The sequence below is a fragment of the Chrysemys picta genome, chromosome 2, assembly GCF_011386835.1.
Source record: "Chrysemys picta bellii isolate R12L10 chromosome 2, ASM1138683v2, whole genome shotgun sequence".
NCBI lineage: Eukaryota > Metazoa > Chordata > Testudines > Emydidae > Chrysemys > Chrysemys picta.
In genome coordinates, this window is record NC_088792.1 from 120,234,916 (window position 1) to 120,255,368 (window position 20,453).

General features: G+C 39.6%; 1 protein-coding gene across 7 annotated transcripts in view; it reads left to right on the plus strand.

The window, feature by feature from the left end:
* LOC101937085 (uncharacterized) overlaps positions 1-20,453 on the plus strand; it is a 56,443-nt gene that overhangs the window by 23,214 nt on the left and 12,776 nt on the right. For all 7 annotated transcript variants that reach the window (XM_065587226.1, XM_065587228.1, XM_065587231.1 and 4 more), the window contains 7 exons: positions 5,175-5,213; positions 8,247-8,324; positions 10,496-10,632; positions 12,827-12,946; positions 13,589-13,619; positions 16,150-16,174; positions 17,708-17,732. In XM_065587226.1, coding sequence (XP_065443298.1) covers positions 5,175-5,213; positions 8,247-8,324; positions 10,496-10,632; positions 12,827-12,946; positions 13,589-13,619; positions 16,150-16,174; positions 17,708-17,732 — 455 coding nt within the window. The remainder of the gene's footprint in view (positions 1-5,174; positions 5,214-8,246; positions 8,325-10,495; positions 10,633-12,826; positions 12,947-13,588; positions 13,620-16,149; positions 16,175-17,707; positions 17,733-20,453) is intronic.

Sequence of the window (20,453 nt, forward strand, 5' to 3'; positions counted from 1 at the left end):
TGGGTGAGGAGGCTATGGAACATGAAGAGGAGGGTAGGTGGTTATACAGTGGATGCAGCGGGGGTCTGTGCTCTTGTTGGCTTTCCTGCAGCTCCAACAGACGCTTCATCATGTCCGTTTGCTCCCCCATTAGCCTCAGCATTGCGTCCTGCCCCGCTCTTCGCGCTCACTTAATTCTTTCCTGGCTCTGCCACTGAATGCTTGCGTGCATTAAGTGTGCCCTATAAGTGCGGGAGGACTGCACGAGCTCGGAAAACATGTCATCGCAAGTGCGTTTTTTTTTTTTTTTTTTTCCACCTTCTAATCTGTGATAACCTCAGGAATGGAGATGATAGGGGGAACGTAGAAACATTCTACACTCTACAATTCTGGGGGGACTGCATGGTCACCTGTGCTGCTGAGTTCGTCACACTGACCAAACAGGAAATGAAATTCAAAAGTTCCTGGGGCTTTTCCTGTGTACCTGGCTACTGCATCAGAGTTCAAAGCGCTGTCCAGAGCGGTCACAATGGAGCACTCTGGGATAGCTCCTGGAGGCCAATACTGTCGATTTGCATCCACACTACCCCAGCAAAGTCAATCTTAGTGCTACTCCCCTCGCCGAGGAGGAGTACAGCAGTCGATTTTAAGAGCTCTTTAGGTCGACGGAATGGGTTGGTTGTGTGGCCGCATTCATTTTTTAAATTGACCTAACGCGGCTAACTTCGACCTAACCCAGTAGTGTAGACTAGGTCTGACTCTCTGCATATATCCTACTCCTAAACAGTTTTTGTGGTCCTCTTCTCCCTCTTCTGCACAAAGTACGTGTGAACGTGGAAGAAATACATAACTTTGTGTACCTACAAGTTAACAGGAATGTCAGACTTGTATAGCTAGTGACTTGCTAATCACAAAGGAAGATTTGCAAATTTTGAAGTGGGGCAAAACGCCAGATTTTAAGACTTAGTAGCAGACACACCATTACTTTTGTCACATGTATTAGTATACGGTCTAATATCTTAAATACTATAATGATGCTTTTTTAAATAAAGGAATAAAATAAATCTTAGAGCATCCTAGAATACTTTTAATTTGTTTGCTTAATTCACAGATTTTGTAAACTGTGGTAGGTCTCCCAGTTTTGATTGGAAATGAATGAGTTTCTACTGTAATTCTATTACAGTCCATTCTTGCAGTTATCCCAAGTTATACACTGTGTGGCTCTTCCATTAAGAAAACGTTGTTTCCTTCTGCTTTTTCGAGTCTTTTGATTGTGATTTAAAGACCTCTGTGTCTAAACTTGCAGTACTGAAGTGTGACATACTTGCGATTTTAATTTAAGTGACTCTAGAGAAGATAAAAAATCCAAGTCATTTTAAAGGAAACCTCTGCCTGTGAAGGAGCATTTACCATAGGAAAAAGGTGAGTTTTTAAAAAAAAAAAAACTCTTGACGACTACTGTTTGCTTGAGACAGTACAAAACATAACATCATTCTGGGATAGCACAAGTATCTGAAACTCTCCTGATTTAGTGATGTCTCCTGATGTATATCATGTGCATTTTTCAAAATTTCCATTTTTAGTAATTGTTATATAAAACTGGAAATTAACAATGGCAACTTTAAAAACAACACTACACGTATTATATAGTATTAGAGTAGAGAGTGGTCGGTAGAGAGGATTGTGGCAGAGAAGAGTGCATTTTTGAACAAAAGGTACAAAAAGATTCTGTTAGTAGCCTACATACTCGGCACTCAGTATCCATGAAGACGCAAGCTCCTAAGAATATATGTGTTCAGTATAGACCCTCTACATAGACACATGTTCACATGAGTTTCCTGGCTATAATCCTGACTTATGTCAACAGACAAGAAAAGATGAGAAGCACCAGTCTTCACAAAGAATCCATCCTCTTGTTCTGTAGAGAAGAGTCTTACTGATGTGCAACGTTCAGTAAAAGGCGCACCACTTTGAGTGGTGAGCTTGAGCTAGTCAGCAATGACTAGATTGAGTGGATGATTTATTCTCATATCTAAGTCTTCAGATAAGTTTGGTGTCCTCCTGGTATCTGTGTTAGTCAGAAGAATTCCAAGATACGTTCTACCTCAAAGAAGTGGAAGCTGTGGCAGTGGTGCTATGAAAGTGTTGGCTATGTCTTCCTGATTTTACCTGTCCTAGAGAATGATACAAAAAATAAAGTATGATCAACATTAATTATTTTTCCACAGTGGTCAAGAAGACACTAGTTTTCAGTGTCTGAACCTTCAGTCGAAGGGATTTGCTGAACAGTTGTTCAGGCTTGCCCTCAGACCTCAGTCTGGGTAATGAGACAAAATCGCTAATTGAGAGGCTGCTTTTCAAGCAGTTGAAAGTTGGTAAAGTTTAAGAAATGAAATCTACAAACTGAATTTACTCCAGGATCTGGCTTGCTTCCAATAAGTAGAAAAGAATAAACCAGGTTTCCCTACATTATATGCACATATATTTCTTACAGAAGCATCACTTGTCAGTCCATATCAGCATATAAATGTCAGACCTGGACTATAAATCCTAGCTATCCGCATTCTCAATTCAGTATCCTTCCTACTTCCTGGTTATATAAAGTAAGGCTTACTTTTGGACATCAGCTCTGCAGGAGAGACTTTGAACCTGTCTGTCTGTTCTTTATGCTACATCCATCATCCTCGAAGTATGATCAAAACATTTGTGCTGTTTTCACAAATATGAGATGCCTTCAAAGGCTCCAGTCTTCAATCCTAAAGTAAACTCAGGTTAGACCAGTTTGTATGGAAAAGGCTTGAAATGAGTGGGATGTAAGATTCAATCGAAGTCTTAGGTGAGCCAAGGATCAGAGCGTTTATTCATTATCATACAGCAAACAAAAAAAGGGGGGGAAACACCACAGGCTTCCATAGTGCACATCTTTAAGGTAACATCAAGATAAAGAGCTAGATCCTTGAGCAGGGTTGTCTCAGTTTCCCAGGACAAATTGTCCTCCTTTGTCCTTTAAAAGAAATACCGTATATACTCGTTCATAAGCCGAATATTTTTGGTAAAAAAGTGACGCATCAAAGAGCGGGGGTCGGCTTATAAACAGGTCTACACCAAAATTTGATGATTTTAAACTCTATGGAATCATTGAATTGAAGATCTAATACAGGGATCGGCAACCTTTGGCAGGCGGCCCGCCAGGATAAGCACACCGGCGGGCCTGGCCGGTTTGTTTACTGCCGCGTCCACAGGTTCGGCCGATCATGGCTCCCACTGGCTACGGTTCGCTGCTCCAGGCCGCTGCTTCCCGCCGCCGCCATTGGCCTGGAGTGGTGAACCGCAGCCAATGGGAGCCATGATCGGCCGAACCTGTGGTTGCAGCAGGTAAACAAACCGGCCAGGCCCGCCAGGGTGTTTAACAGTTCCCAGTCCCTGATCGAATAGGTTGCGCCACTTCCTGCAGTTCCCATTGGCTGGGAACGGCGAACCGTGGCCACAGGAAGCTGAGGGGCTCCATGCCTGCAGACGCTCCAAGTAAACAAAACGTCCCGACCCATCAGCGGCTTACCCTGACTGGCCAGGAGCCAAAGTTTTCCAACCCCTGAAATATAGGGTCAGCTTACGAAAGGGTCAAACAGTTTTTGCTATTTTTACCTATCCATTTGGGGGGATCAGCTTGTAAACGAACAGGCTAATGAACAGTTATATATGGTATATAAGGTAATTCAATAGTGTGGTGTTGGGTTATCTTTAATAGTTTTTTAATCTCACTTGTTGCACATAGCTGGTAAGCTTTCTCTCCTGAGGCGTAGTGGAGATAATTGCGCTCAAAAGGAAAGATTGTTCTTGACTAGTTTGTCAAGCTAATTGGGTTGCCTAATATGACCATAAAATATTGAAGGGTTTCTTTAAAGAAACCTAAGTTGGATCTCAGGTGATGAGTGATACTGGATGAAAGGACAACTTGAAATACAGTATGTTCCCTTTCTAAATCTTTTTTTAGTTTTGTTATAACTTAGCATCTTAGAAATATTTTTGGGACTTGGTACTGTATGTTTTATGATTTAGCCCAGAAACCATGATTACCAAGTCTAATTCCCATTTCATTGAGAGATGGTTTAGGGGTGTGGTGGACTCAGCCAAATGGGAGACATGATTATTCTAAGAAGAAATCTGGTTAAAACATTTTTTCCTTTTGTTAAATTTAAACACTAGCACAGTGTCTTGAAATGGACAACAAATTTACACAAGTTTGATATTGAAATCCACTATAATCTATTCTTGAACTACTTACCTGGTACAGATACCAGAGCGAACCAGTACTGCTCACAGCACAGGGTTCCCTTAATGTCATTAGTGTGCTATAAGCCTATGGTAATAAAAAAATTAATATGGAATTTTACATCAGTTTTAAGGCAGACACTTGACCCAGGAGCTTTATAGTCTAGGTTGAACTTTTAGTATTTTCAGTAAAGGGGTATTTTAATACCGTATATTGAACTTTACCAGATACTCTTCTTAGGGCTTTTTTTTTTTAAATGTGTGCCATAAATTAGCTTTATACTGGGTATTTATAAGGGGACAACTGAGCATGTGGAGGCCTGGGGAGGGGCACAGGAAGGGGGAAAGTAACTCTGCAAAAGTAACACTGCCAAGCATGAAAATATCTGAAAAGGCCCTATAAGGCCTGATTGCGTAATCAGATCTATGGGATAGACTTGGAACCCGCATAGGGTTTCCCATGAGTACAAGGGGTCTCCCCCATCATGGATGCAATTTCAGGACCTAACTGCTTCTGGGCTTTGATCCTAGTTGTGGCTTTTCAAAGCTGCCATAACAAATATTAAATAATGAAAATAACTGGAATAGGAGTAACACAGATTAATGAATTTTTGTAGTTAAACTTTCAAAGAAATTTTTTAGTTAATATTTCTGTGATCCATACTTGATGTTTTGTCTGGCAGGGGAAGTAATGAAATTTTTAGGTGAACACTTTAAAAAAAATTGTTGATAAAAATAGGAATTGAAAAGATACAAAAGCAAAAGATCAAATACCAAGATGGAACAATATTGTTAGTGAGGTTAAATTGAAAACGTTAGGTACATAGAATAAAGGGAGACATCGCTTTAAATCTATTTTATTTTCTGTGTCTGTTCTGCTATGCAGAGAAAGACAAATAACTGTCAAAATAATGTTATCTTAGGTGCTCCTGCTCCAGTGATATATGAAACACAGAGACCAGGTAAGAAAATTGAATATAAATGAATACATTCAACATGAGTTACACCAGGGGTTCTCAACCTTTTTCTTTCTGAGGTCCTCCCAACGTGCTATAAAAACTGCACAGCCCACCGGTCCCGTAACAAGTGGTTTTCTGCATATAAAAACCAGGGCCAGCGTGTGTGGGTGGGGTGTGGGGGGGTAGCAAGCAGGGCACTTATCCAAGGCTCCACAGGGGATTCCACAAAGCTAAGTTGCTCAGGCTTCAGCTTCAGCCCTGGGTGGCAGGGCTCAGGGCCCTGGGCTTCAGCCCCATATGGTTGGTTTTTGTCTTTCTGCACTGGGCCCCTGCAAGTCAAATGCTGGCCCTGCTTGGTGGACCCCCTGAAACCTGCCTGCAGCCCCCCAGGAGGCCCTGGATGGACCCCAGTAGAGAACCATTGAGTTACACTTCTAGAAAACAAAATTTTTGTTTCGATGGTCAGAGTCCAAAGTTCATGAAGATAGTCTTAAGTTTTAGGAAGAGACAACTCCACTTGTGCACTATCAAACATTCTGACCATCAGTGCTTCATGCAATGGCTAACTTGTTCATTTTAAGAATCTCTGAAAAACATAGCAAAATATGAGACTTCTGATTGAAGGAAACCTTGTCAAATCTGGGACGTTCCTGCAACCTGTGATACAGAGCATGACTTGTAGCTCAAGCTGTTGTTTGAATCCTCCAGCAGATGTGTGCAAGTTTGGTAAAACTTTCTCTTACCTGAGCCTGGATTTTGTTTCTGTTGGCACAGATAATTCATCCCTGTAATGGAGTTAAGAAGGTTTTTTTTTTTTTTTTTTTTTTTTTAAATCCCATTTTCTGTTTACTTAGCTTAATCATGACTGTACTCTGGCATCCTTGGGGTGGGGTGGGGGAAATAGCATTTACTAAACTACCATTATTGTAATACTGTTTTACTTTCCTGAGATTTGAAAGAAGTAACTTTCTTTATGATAAATTTAGTCCAAGTGCCCAGGGTAGATTTAAAAAAAAACTGTGGTTTTATTAAATAAAAAATGTTGGGGTTTTTTAATTAAATTTGATTTTTTTATTTAAACTAAATACAAGCTTATTTTTTAATATAAACATGTAAAATTAAATTTGAAATTGACAGCCTATGTTAAGGCCTAAATTATTAAAATAATTAAATACAAAAAATATTTAATACACATTTGCTGACAAGCTTTAAAGAAAGTCAAACCACTGAACTAGTGGAAATCACAGTTGAAATAATGTGAACCAGAGTTTGAATGCTAAACCAAATTTTGACATCAGTAGCTGCTTCTGCAGGTCAGAATATTTTCTTGACATCAGTTTATTCAGCTAGTTCAGTTACAAAAAAAAACAATTGCATGCTGAAAAAGCAGGAAAGCTTGTTTTCCTCTTCCGCTCTATGAATAAAAACTAGGTGTGAGATCTACTAGTTCTAAAATCTCGAAGGACATAGTGATTGGAAACACTCAGTTCAATTCACCAATTACCAGTAATACTTCCTTTTGTGTAATAAATCAGTTTTTAAAGGCAATATGTCTTTTGATGAACTTTTTTTCTCATATATCCAGCACTTTCAAAGGTAGTTATATGTAATAAAATTAATTTTTGCATTTTTAACTGAATTTGAATTTCCTTCCAAATAGAGCTTGACACAAATCACAAGTAAAAAGTTAATCTATTAAAAAAGAAATGCATCATTCCCTATTTTCTAACATAATAAAAAATGTAAAAATTGAATCTGAATAAATGTAAATTAATCTATGTAAATAAAGGTTTATAAATATACTGTATTCTCCTGGCTAGCAAAAAGAAGCACCAAATTTAACATAAAAGCTATATCTAGTTGCAAATCAACATGTTTTAATGGTTACCAATCAAACTAAAAAGTACAAATGAAAAACATGATTGAAATTGCTGATTTAAATCATGATTAAAATTGTTGATATAAATAAATCCACCCTGTGGATGCCTGATTCACCAATTGTCTCACTGTAACCCCATAATATTAACAAAAACTGGATTTTGTAGTAATGCTGAATAAATCTAACTATGGAAATTGCCTGTTTTAAGAAGGTGCATAATGTCAGCAAAGAAGAGAAAATATTTTAAATGTGGCTTTGGCACCTTTTGCTTTTTAATATTTTTTCATTGTGGCATGTACTTGCATCATGCAGTTACTCAGATGTAAATCTGTAAAATAAGCAAACAAAACCTTAGTCTAGTGATAGCACATTGTGTTGATTTTAGGAGGATCAGTTTGAATCCTGATCTTAATCTCTGTCCAGCAGAACCTGAATGTACTACTAGAGCATTCTTTTTTGTTCAAGTATTATCCTATATGTTTTTTATTACGCAAGGATGTTTAATACAGACATCTTCCTAAAATGGTTGCATATGTAAACACTGCTTGAGGATATTTTCTCAGACCAACGAATCCAGGACAGAGTAACTGTTGGATTATTTTGATCCTTCCTTGAGCAGTTTTATCAATCCTAAATGAAAGTAGTGTGAAAAATCTTGAAAAATACTAAGGTCTTCCTTTGCTAGGAATTGGGATTCTATCCTGAACATCTTAGCTTGATGAAATCTAAATCTAAGCTTCTTAAAAGCCCTTCACAAAATTCTTCAGCCAAGTCAAAGCACTTGTAAATGCCAACATGTCTGTTAACTTTGCGTGCAAATCATTAACTTGGATGTGTCAGTTACCTATATTGAACTCCCAGTTTTTCACGCACAAAATGGGATGCCAGGATAAGTCTGGATGATTAATACAAACTATTTTGATTTTTTTATAGACTTAATCCTGTGTATTTGAACACTGCTAATAGGGGAAATCAGTTTCCACTGTAAACTAATATTTTTCAATATTTCATAATTAAAATTCACTGACCATTCAAAAAGCTTGGCTAGCAACTCATTTTGTCAGTTCAGTCATATGAAACTATGTGCAAAATGTCCAGTATCTTATGGTAATTGTAATTTGTCTGTCTAATATGTATTTCTATTTTGTTTGCACTAGTTAAGCGGAAGCTTACAAAGGACATAACCTGTCTGAAAGATTTTATGAAAGATCCCAAAAGAGAGGAACCTCTAGTTGGTATGTTGTGTTTGTAGTCAGACAACTTCCCTTTACTTGAACTTTAATCACCAGTGTAAGTCAAGTAATATTTTAGATTTTGTTTATCACTTTTATATTATCCATATTTAATGCTGTTTGGAAGATCTCCAATAGCAAATATTTTATTACTCCTTTCACGAGTCTGACCTTTCACTCTGAAGATGGGACCTACTCTGTTAGGCTGGTAGATTATTTGGCATCGCATCCCTGTAGTACTCCATCTCTAGAGGGACACATTGAACTCCACGTGCCATTGTTCTTTCTGTGGTCCTGCAGGAAAAAAGCCAGATATACGTTTCTTTCTGATAGCCCAGGATTTTCTGTATGATTGTTTACCCTCATGATGTTCCTGAGAATATTAAATCTACTGGTATATACTAAAGTTTTTCTCTACTTGATGGTTTTTCCTAGGCAGAGCTTAGCTTCGTCAGTTTATCATTTCCTTCTAGCCAATGTCCTCCATGATCCTAGCAAGTGCTAGCATCTTTGAGTAGTACATTGAATTGAGTAATAGGGGCTCTGTTGTAAGCAGTAGGTTTCCTCTATTTGGATCATTATTTCTCCACAGAAGTTCTGCTCTTAACTGGTTTAATAGAATTCTTGAGCTGTGCAAAATGTGTGTTTACCCCCATTGTCAGTCCTGCAAAAACTATCACTATCCCTGGTGGCTTACTGCTGCCTTATATGGTATTGGTATCGAATAAATGTTCAGCGTTGGGGTTAAATTGAGCTACTGTTGTAAACAGTGGGATTGAGAGATCATTTCCTGTCTCACCTACCTCTAAACCCAGCTACTCTGGGGACAGTTTCAGGGAATGCAAGAATTCAGGTTACCTGTGCAACCTTAATTCGTCTCACTTGCACGTATGCATTATCATAGTCTTGAACTATGATGATATGCTATTTTTTTTACTTATGACCACTGCCTCATTATCTGCATGGGGTGGATGGTGCTCGTTAAGTGAGCAGCTTCTTGGTATTTTGCTTTATCCTCTTGTTCAATATGGGGCCTAGACCATTATTTACTGCACATTCACTATTTCAATCCGTGCTGTGAAAACAGAATTATTTCCTCAAATCTTTTCTATAGCACTCATCTGAGTGCTTCACAAACCATTTATTTTCACTGTGTAGGATGTATTATTATCATCCCCATTTTATAGATGTGGAGCTAAAACACAGAGAAATTAAGGTCCAAAGTGTCCACTAATTTTGGGTGCCCAATTTGAGACACTTAGGGTGGTGGTTGTTATTGTTGTTGTTTTTTCTGAGTACTTAGCATTATATATCACTGTACAGGTTCTAAGCACAGTTCCCATTCACTTCAGTTGCAACTGTGAGTGCTCAGCTCTTCTGCAAATCAGAACCCAGGGTTTCAAAATGAGGTAGAGAAATAACTGACCACGTGAGGGCGGTTTGGTTTAAGTGACCTGCTGAGCATCACATAGAAATTTGTGGCAGAGGCAGGGATAGAATCCAATTCTCCAGGATGGTGTTCCAATTCCTTTACCATGAGATCTTTCCCTTCCTGCGATTTCCTGCCTCATTTAATACACACCTCCCAGGATCCTACAGACAAGAGTCTTCGGGTCTACACAATGCTGATACATCCCCAGAACCGTGGTCCATCCTATATATTGAATGAGATACGGATCCTGTGGGGAAAAATGGTATGGGAGGTCATGTAATTAAAGACTGCATAGACATGCATAAAGGGGCTGAATTAAGGTTTCCTGTGCAATCTTAATTCTTGCGTTTCCTAACTTTTCAGTGCTTGACCTTTTTATTCTTTTATGGTATGTGCTTGTGTGCACCCTCTGGTTTTTTTTCTTCTGGCTGGATATTCTTAAGATTCTAGGTTATGAAGTACTGTGATCCTGCTGTGACAGGCAGTCTACCAAGAACAGAACTTTTACTCAGAGAAAAGTCTGTACTGGTGAAGAGAGAAACTTGAACTAACAAATGTTACCAGTAAGAAATCTAATCCTTAATGGGCGATTGTGAGGAAAGGTAGGAAATACCTAAAATGGATCAGTATCTTTTATCATTGATTCATCATTGGTTGTCCTTACACAGCTGAAATAAGAATCTATTTATTCATAATTGCCTGTATAAAGAAATGTAAGTACTTGTAACTTTTGATTTTATAGGTTTAGAACATGTGGTCGAAATCAGATTTGAAGGGAGGAGAGAGCCACATTATGAATGCAAACTGTGTGAATTTAACACGGAGATGGCACCTATGATAGAACATCTCAGTGGCTATAAACACAGAAGAGCATATATTGTAAGTAAAATTTTATCCATTTGAGTCAGTGCTTAAATACTGTATTACACCATTTATTAATTTTCTTTTGTATAAATAGTTGTTTATATTGCGATTAGCTCCTAGGGGCCTCATTATGAACTAAATAATATATGATGAATACTAAGGAATCCAAAACATAGATGAATTGAGAAGATATGGCAACCTTTTTACTTTTGTTATTTAGACAGGTGGTGATTAGGGTTTGCTCAGGAGGTTGCTAATGAGATAGGGAGCATTTTATGTCCAGCTACACTAATGATGAAGAGTCATTGCCATCTAAAGGTGACTGAAGTGAACAGCCGGTCATCTGCTCAGTAACTAGTTAAGGTATGGTCACTGAGAATCTTGGGCAACTCCCCGTATATCCGGACTTGTGGTTTTCTGCACCCCATCAGTTGCGATTGAATATGTTATGGCACAGGTTGTATTCAGATGATTGGCGAATGGTGATGAAGCCCATTTGTTGTTCCTGATTCAGTTAGATCTCTTGTCTATTGGATTAAGAGAAGTCTTGTCATTTTAGCAGGTCAGATTGCCAAGAGTGATCAGTAAATCTGTGTACTAAACTGGCTTCTGGGTGTAAGTATGTTAATTTATGATTTTTTAAGCTTTAAGTGATATAGCACTCAGTTGTTGTTTTTAAAACAACCTCTTCTCTATTGCTTGAATATAGTCTTGCTCTTAGTCCCTAGTGTAAGTCTTATACACCAATGACTGTATTGTAGTGATTTGGGGCTGATAGGACTACCCAATTGTGAGCTCAGCTGTAAGGAACGTGGATAAACATTCATAAAATAATCCAATAATTTATAACAAATTTAGTGGGTAAAGGAGACCAAAAATTGGATTAGTCTTAAAAAGTCTGCTGATATAACACACAGATTGTAGATCATGTCTGGTTAACAAGAGGAGTGTGGGACTGGAAATTAATGGACCAAAATTGGCGTATCGGAAACTATATTCAATAGATAGTCTAATAAGGGGATGGGTTAATCTGTCCATCACGTCCTTTTGAGGTCCTTTTTAAAAAAACAAAACAAAAGACTCTTAGGGGAGGATCAGATTAACATTAGATGGCTGGAGAACCAATGGCCTGAACGGATCAATCTATGTGATTGTGATTGTTACCTCCAGTATCTCCTGGGTTGCCCAGGTCCACTGTGATACCATTGGACTGTCACAGAGGGGGATCTAGATGACATTGTCACCTCCAACAGCTAAATCTCCAGCACCGCCTCCCTGGTGTGTGAGGCTTGGGTTCCTGCTGTCACCCATTCCCATGTGTGTCATTTTCCTTTTTCCCCCTATCTTTTTCACCCCCATCTGTTACTTTTTGTGTTTTGTCTAAAAAGAGTCTGGCTTAGCTGGCTAAGCCAACTCCTCCTTTTGCAGTACTGTTATGAGCCCGGGACCAGGAGAGACAGCTATAAGCAAAACCCTAAACAACCCGATGCTGGCACAAGTTTCAGAATGGCTGATAAGACTGTGTTGGCCCTGTGTTTCTCTAGTAGTGAGATTTGCAAGTAAGAATCAACACCAAAGACAGAAGCTGCATTTTCTACCTTTGTATTATTTTCTTTCCTCTTTTATGTGTGCTTGTCTTATTTTGTTTTCAAGGAAATGGCATCAGACTTTAAGAACAACAGCAGCTCCAACCCATCTCAACTGCTTTTTCTTCTCCCTGCACATCTTCCCCCATCTTTAATACCCAGGGTGGTTCATAGAAAAACTTTCTATGGTTACAGTGAAGAGGAGTAAGGGATACTGTTAAAATGAAAGCCTTAATAAGCTACATTTTAAACTTTTCTTTTCCATATCTTCGATAAAGGTTCAAGAATTTTTAGTAGTGTTTGCCATGGGACTAAGCAGTCTGAGGTCTCTCTACTAAAACTCCTGAAGCATGTCACAACAACTCCATTGTACAAAGCATGTTTCTTTTGTCAAGTGTCTTATCTGAGTTCTGTATAGTGTTAAAATTCTGTAGTGATGAAAACTAATAAAAAATTATCATATTAAATCATAATTAGTTATATTCTGCTAGAGGAAATGTAGGACCATAATGTCTAAAATCTTGCTGTTTAGTTTTCTCCACAGGTATTGTAAAATTTTCCAAAAAGCATGACTCGTCAGATTTAGTATTGAAATGGTCTCAATGGTCTTTTTTCATTGACAGTCTAAAGAATTTCCAGATAAAATGAAGAAAAACACACCAGGTGTGAAAGAGGACAAAGTCTCATTTCTCAGACGGATAGCGAGAGAGATAGAAAAGGCTGAAGGTTTGAAAATGTATAAGGTAAATTGGATAAGTTTAAACTAGCAACTAAATTTGTTCTTTGGTTCTATATCTAGGTTCTGGCAAACTAGACACTAGGCCCTATTAAATTATTAATTTTAAAAAGTAATAAACTCTGTTTAATTTTACAGAGTGCTTTCAGAAAGCATACATCTTCCTGAGTCAATATTTCACTTAATGATGGTCAAAAAATCAGGAGGATTCCTTAAAATTTCACCAAAACCTTTTTGCTGTTTTCACAGAAATTTAGAACTTTTAGAATCAGAAATTGTCCAGCCAGTCCTGTTTCAGTGATAAATGTTAGGTAAATTACATTAAGATTCATAGTGGCAAAGGGTTGAAATTGCTTATGTTTTAGAACCGTAGGACCTTAGGAAATTCTTGCATCTCAAACTTGATTCTTTCAGAAAACAAGTGCTAATTTGTAAGGTTGCCTGGGAATGTTTAGCATTTGTTAAATTTAAAATTATGTGGTGCAATAGGTAGTGGTAAATAAAGGTATAGTGAGACGGGTTCTCTGGGGGCCCAAGTTTCTGCTGGGCACGGCAGAGGAGTTGGACTGTGGGGAAACAACCAATATTAAGTGATATGTAGTCTTAAGCGAAGAAGTCTTATCTAAACAAGCCTGTTTTTGTTTCCTAGACTGAAGGTTATACAAGACCCAGTATATCTTGTAAGTTTGTGAAATTACGTGAATATAATTTTAATATATTTAAAATAAAACTTCAATGAATGAATATTTGAACCTAACTTGAGATTACCGATAGCCACAAAAGTTAGTGATTACCTAAAACATGTAAAATTTTAGAGCAATAGCTTTGGTATGCATATAACTTTCTATTTTTAAATCCTGTTTTAACTAGATGTGCAAAAAATGATCTTGTTATAGTTTTCACATTTCTGAAACATTTCGAAAATAGTGAAAATGCATCTGGCAGTATTGAAGATACCTAGTGTTGCTGTATGTGTGTTGGTCCCGGGATATTAGACAAGGTGGGTGAGGTAATATTTTTTTTATTGAATCAACTTCTGCTGGTGAAAGAGACAAGCTTTTTAGTTACACGGAGCTCTTCTTCAGGTCTGGGAAATGTAGTCAGTGTGTCACAGCTAAATACAAGGTGGAACAGATTGTTTAGCACAGGTGTAGGCAACCTATGGCATGCGCGTCAAAGGCGGCACGCGAGCTAATTTTCAGTGGCACTCACACTGCCCAGATCCTGGCCACCAGTCCGGGGGCCTCTGCATTTTAATTTAATTTTAAATGAAGCTTCTTAAACATTTTTAAAACTTTATTTACTTTACATACAACAATAGTTTAGTTATATATTATAGACTTATAGAAAGAGACCTTCTAAAAATGTTAAAATGTATTACTGGCATGCGAAACCTTAAATTAGAGGGAATAAATGAAAACTCGGCACACCACTTCTGAAAGGTTGCCGACCCCTGGTTTAGCATAAGTAGCTAACACGTATCTATGTGTTAGCTACTTATGCTAAACAATCTGTTTCATCTTGTATTTAGTTGTGACACTGAGTACATTTCCCAGACCGGAAGAGCTCTATGTAAAGTTGAAAACTTGTCTCTTTTATCAACAGAACTCGGTTCAATAAAAAATATTACCTCACCCATCTTGTCTCTACTATTTAAGATCATAATTAATAGTTATTGAACTCATTAACTCAACTGACAAATGTATTTCAATGAAAAATGCAGTATTATAGGTCATTGGTTTGGAATAAGTTGATAAACATTTCTCCTTCCTGATTGAACTATGGCTATGTCTACACCACACACTGCTGGCGGTGGTGTGTAGGATGTGTAGCTATATGTTGCAGCGAAACGCCAGCTTGCAGTGTATAGCTGTACCTGTAAGTGAGAGGCCCTGGCAGGGTGGAGGCAGTGGGAAAAGACTGAGCCTTTTCCCACTGCTGGAGTCTTTCCCTGAAGCAGGGGGAGGCTCTAGCAACGGGGAGGCAACGTGACTCTAGGCTGTTAAAAATAGCAGTGTAGACAGGGAGGCACAGCTTGGGCAAGTAGACTGCCGTGTGGGGCACATACTTGGATTCATACCCGTGTCCTTCAGGCATGTCTTTATTTGCCTCACTATTTACACTGCTATTTATACCAAGGCAAGGGGGCCTACCTGGTTATGTACTCTACAGTCTGTTGAAAGAAGCTGAGTGCCCTCCACTAGAAAAACTATGGGTTCTTTATAGAACCTCTGAACTGGCTTTAGTATGCTAACAGTCCTTTGACCCATTAAAATGTCAGTGTAGCTGAATATTGCAAATACTATATCTTTAAAATTAGCTTAGTAATGAAAAAGGTCAGATATAAATATTTGATCCAAATACATTTATATAATCTGGGACATCTTGGTGTGACACAATCTGAATGATGCCAATTGGGGGCAGACAGTACCTGGTACACTTTAATAGTCTAATACAGGGGTGGGCAAACTACAGTCGGCCCGCAGGATTGCCCCCCGTGGCGCTGCAGGCCCCACGCCAATCTCAGAAGCGGCCAGCACCACTTGCCTGCAGCCCCCGGGCAGGGAGGGGGACAGAGGGCTCTGTGTGTTGCCCTTGCCTCCAGGTACCGCCTCCTGCAGCTCCCATTAGCCGGGAACGGGCCCTCCTTCCCCCCCCCCCCCCCGCCCCCCCCCCAGTCTGCACCGCTGCCACCCTGGAGCCGCTTTAGGTAAGTGGCGCCAGGCCGGAGCCCGAACCCTGCCCCCCAACTCCCTACCCTAAGCCCCCTACCTGCTCCTCACACCCCTCCTGCACCCCAACCCCCTGCCCTGAGCCCCCTCATACACCCTGCACCCCTCCTCTGCCCCAATCCCTTGCCCTGAGCCCCTGCCTGCACACTGCACCCCCTCCCACACCTCACACTCCCTCACGCACCCCAACCCTCTGCCCCGGCCTTGCATACAATTTCCCCACTCAGATGTGGCCCTCAGCCCAAAAAGTTTGCCCACCCCTGGTCTAATAGTAAGATAAGAGGGAAGGTGAATTTGGCTGATGGTGACAAAATTTAATCAGATCCATTGGCATAATGAACAGGGCCAGTGCTGAAGAGTTCTGTACTTAACTGAGCTCGGAGTGTAAATAAATATTTAATTTATATTATAATCCGTTTTCAATGATACTATAATGCACATGTGCTCTTGCTGACCGCATCCAATTGTTTTTTTCTAGCCTCATCATCAAAGAAAAAATCAAGGTGAGGAAACCTCCAGTAAACTCCCACATGAATAGATTTATTACCATTACATCACCATACATTTGAAATGATTAAGTGTCTACTTATTTTGTTTATCTCAGACCATTGCAACTTGTCTTTAGAAAAAAATCCTACATTTTTTTATTTGTTGTCTTTGTTCAGTTTTTCCTCTCGTACAAAACTCTGTTGATTATCAGTGAGTTATAGATTATTTTAATCTTATATGTATAACTATGACTTTCTGATGTATTGCACTTGCTGAGTCATTTAATGGCAGCATGATGTATTTATATATAGAGAAACTTCAGATCATATCCCAAAATGGTCCGTCATACCCAGGGCTGGCATTGGTTGAGAATGTTGCAGAGGTGGCACACAGTCAAAGGAGATGACCAAGATAATTAAGGCATTTTTCTTATCAAGGAGCTGATGTTCTGTGAAGGAGCTTTGTTACTATTTATGTCTGTATAGTAGAAAAATAATAGCAAATAATCACACTGTTAAAACAATAGAATACTAATTGAAATGTATTAAATATTTTGCATGTTTTTCTACATTTTCAAATATATTGATTTAAATTACAACACAGAATACAAAGTGTACAGTACTCACTTTATATTATTTTTATTACAAATATTTGCACTGTAAAAATAAGAAATAGTATTTTTCAATTCACCTCATACAAGTACCATATTGCAATCTCTTTATCGTGAAAGTGCAATTTACAAATGTAGATTTTTTGTTTGTTTGTTTGTTTGTTACATATCTCCACTCAAACACAAAACAATGTAAAACTTTAGAGCCTACATGTCCGAACATACGAATCTTTAACGCATCTGGCACATAAATATCTTGCCTACTCTCACTTTCATGTGACATTTTGTAAACAAGAAGCATGCACCATTATCACCTGCAAATGTAAACAAGCTTGTTTGTCTGACCAATTGGCTGAACAAGAAGTAGGACTGAGTTGACATGTAGACTCCAAAGTTTTACATTGTTTTATTTTTGAACGCAGTTAGTTTTTTGTACATAATTCTACATTTGTAAGTTCAACTTTCATGATAGAGATTGCAGTACAGTACTTGTATTAAGTGAATTGAAAAATACCATTTTTTATTTTTACAGTGCAAATATAATAAAAAATGAATATAAAGTGAGCACTGTACACTTTGTATTCTGTTTTGTAACTGAAATCAATATATTTGAAAATGTGGAGAACATCCAACAATAGTTATATAAATAGTATTCTATTTAACAGCGCGATTAATCACGATTAATTTTTTTAATCTCCTCACAGCCCTAGTAGAAAGTGTTCTTGGACTCTTCTGGTGGCCTTATTGTGGTCCTATATTCCAGCATTGAATGTGGTTCTACGGATGTGCCATATGGTGGGAGGTCTTGATTAATAATTGAGGTCACTTGGGAAGTTGAAATCTGTGCACAGGATGGCTTATATAAAATTCTAAATCCTTTTTAAAATAGCCTTTATGCTGTTGCTTTAACAACTGAACTTTCTTCTTTTTATTCTAGGTGGGAAGATGATTACAAGCCTGAGGTAAGAGTTAGTAATTTTGAAATGTGTTGTATGATAGTTATGTTTCATTGTTCTTGTTTTCTGAATGTCTACCTGTTTTGACTCAGTTTCCTATTTTCTTGATATTGTATTCCACTTTATACAATAAAGTGAAATAACCTACCGTAACAAATCTTCATTTTGGTAAGAGATGCTTACCACTCTTTGGTTAATCAATTTTGTGGAGGAAGCTTTGTCTCTGTACCCCAAGTCGAAAGTCAGTCAGTCTGCTTCCTCACTATTCCCTCCTTCTTTAAATCAAAGATCTTCTATACTCAATAACTTGTTAAATCTTGGGTTAGCAAAAGGACAATAAAAAAATCCACAGATTTTTCTCAAAGATGTACCCTAACACAATGTTGTCTTGGTTCATGACCATGGCTCCTAGTTGCTACAGTAATACAAATAATTAATTTATATTGATGATGCCTTTAGTAGCTGCCCTGAAAAGCACTAGGCACCAACAGTTTTGTCAGCCTTATCTTGATCTTAATATCAAAACTTTGACACACCATATGCTATAAATCAGTGGTTCTCAACCTTTCCAGACTACTGTACCCCTTTCAGGAGTCTAAGTTGTCTTGAGTACTCCAAGTTTCAGCTCACTTAAAAACTGCTTGCTTACAAAATCAGATATAAAAATACAAAAGTGTCACAACACACTAAGAATTTGCTTACTCTGATTTTGTGTGTATGAAATTTTAGTTTGTAGTGACTTTGCTAGGCTTTTTATGTAGCCTGTTGTAAAACTAGGCAAATATCTAGATGAGTTGATGTATCCCCTGGAAGACCTCTGCCTACACCCATGGGTATGTGTGCATCTATTTGAGAACCATTGCTGTAAGAACTATGATTCTTCTGGAATTTGGCACTGTGTGTGGTCTCAGGCCAACCAGTTGTCTTGATACTTTTGGCTCTTAGTTGTGGCCTATTTCATTGGCACGGATATCTGCTGGTGCCATGAGAGCTATCAAAGCACAGTGTCTCATCAGGGAAGAAATTGGCTCCCGGAGGAAGATATTCACATGCTATAAGAAATTCCACACTTGAATATGACATCTTCCCTCTTCATAATGGCTTGTCATCAGTTGTTAAGCTTTGGATTCACCACTAGACTTCTCTTCAGTTGCAGCTTTCTTGTACATTTAAAAAACTGATCTAGTTAAACCTATGCAAACTAGAGTTGCCAGGAGCCTGGTCAAAAAGGGACCCTGATGGCTCCTGTCAGCACCACTGACCGGGCCATTAAAAATCCAGTTGGTGGTGCAGCAGGGTTAAGGCAGGTTCACTTTAAAATGGTAAATCTACTAAGTGCTGATAGTACTTGGCTGGATTATTTTTTTTTTCCCTTTGGAGTATTTAATCATCTAGTTAAAGGCAGAAATCGTTTGCCTAAACTGAGAAATAATTCCAGTAATGAGATATGCAACACACACCCCCACACCCGCCCTTCATTCCTAAAAGATTCCCAGGCTCAGTGTAGCTCCTGCAAGCGGCTGGCATATCCCCGCGGCCCCTATGCACAGGAGCAGCCATGGAGGCTCTGCACGCTGACCCCACCCCGAGCACCGGCTCCACAGCTCCCATTGGCCTACACCACGGCCAATGGGAGCTGTGGGGCAGTGCCTGCGGGCTAAACCAGCGCACGGAGCCTTCGTGGGCGCCCCTGTGCCTAGGAGCCAGAGGACATGTCACTGCTTCTGGGAACCGCCTCAGGTAAGCGCTGTCCAGACCCTGCACCACACCCCGAACCTCCTCCACCAGCCCTGAGCCCCCTCCTGCACCCCAACTCCCTCCCGGAGCCCACACCCTCCTGCACACCAACTGCCTGCCCTAGCCCTGAGCCCCCTCCTGCACTCCAAACCCTTCATCCCCCGTCCTGCCCCAGAGCCTGCACTCTCAGCCAGAGTCCTTATACCCCCCCCCCATACCCCAACCTCCTGGCCCCACCCCGGAGCCCGCATGCCATCCCAAGCCCCAGCCCAGAGCCCCCCTCCACACTCTGAACCCCTCATCCTTGGCCCCACCCCAGAGCCTGTACCCCCAGCCGGAGCCCTCACCCCCAAACCTTTCATTATTCACGCTTAGTACCAATGTGGACACAAGAATAAATGGATATAAACTGGACATTAGGAAGTTTAGACTTGAAATTAGACTAAGGTTTCTAACCATTAGAGGAGTGAAGTTCTGGAACAGCCTTCCAAGGGGAGCAGTGGGAGCAAAAGACGTATCTGGCTTCAAGACTAAGCTTGATACGTTTTTTTATGGAGGGGATGGTATGATGGGATAGCCTAATTTTGGCAATTAATTCATCTTTGATTATTAGCAGGTAAATATGCCCAATGGTCTGTGATGGGATGTTAGATGGGGTGGGATCTGAGTTACTACAGAGAATTCCTTCCTGGGTGCTGGCTGGTGAGTCTTGCCCACATGCTCGGGGTTTAACTGATCGCCATATTTGGGGTTGGGAAGGAATTTTCCTCCAGGGCAGATTGGCAGAGGCCCTGAAGGTTTTTTGCCTTCCTCTGCAGCGTGGGACACGGGTCACTTGCTGGAGGATTCTTTGCATCTTGAGGTCTTTAAACCACGATTTGAGGACTTCAGTAACTCAGGCATAGGTTAGGGGTTTGTTACAGGAGTGGGTGGGTGAGATTCTGTGGCCTGCGTTGTGCAGGAGGTCAGACTAGATGATCATAATGATCC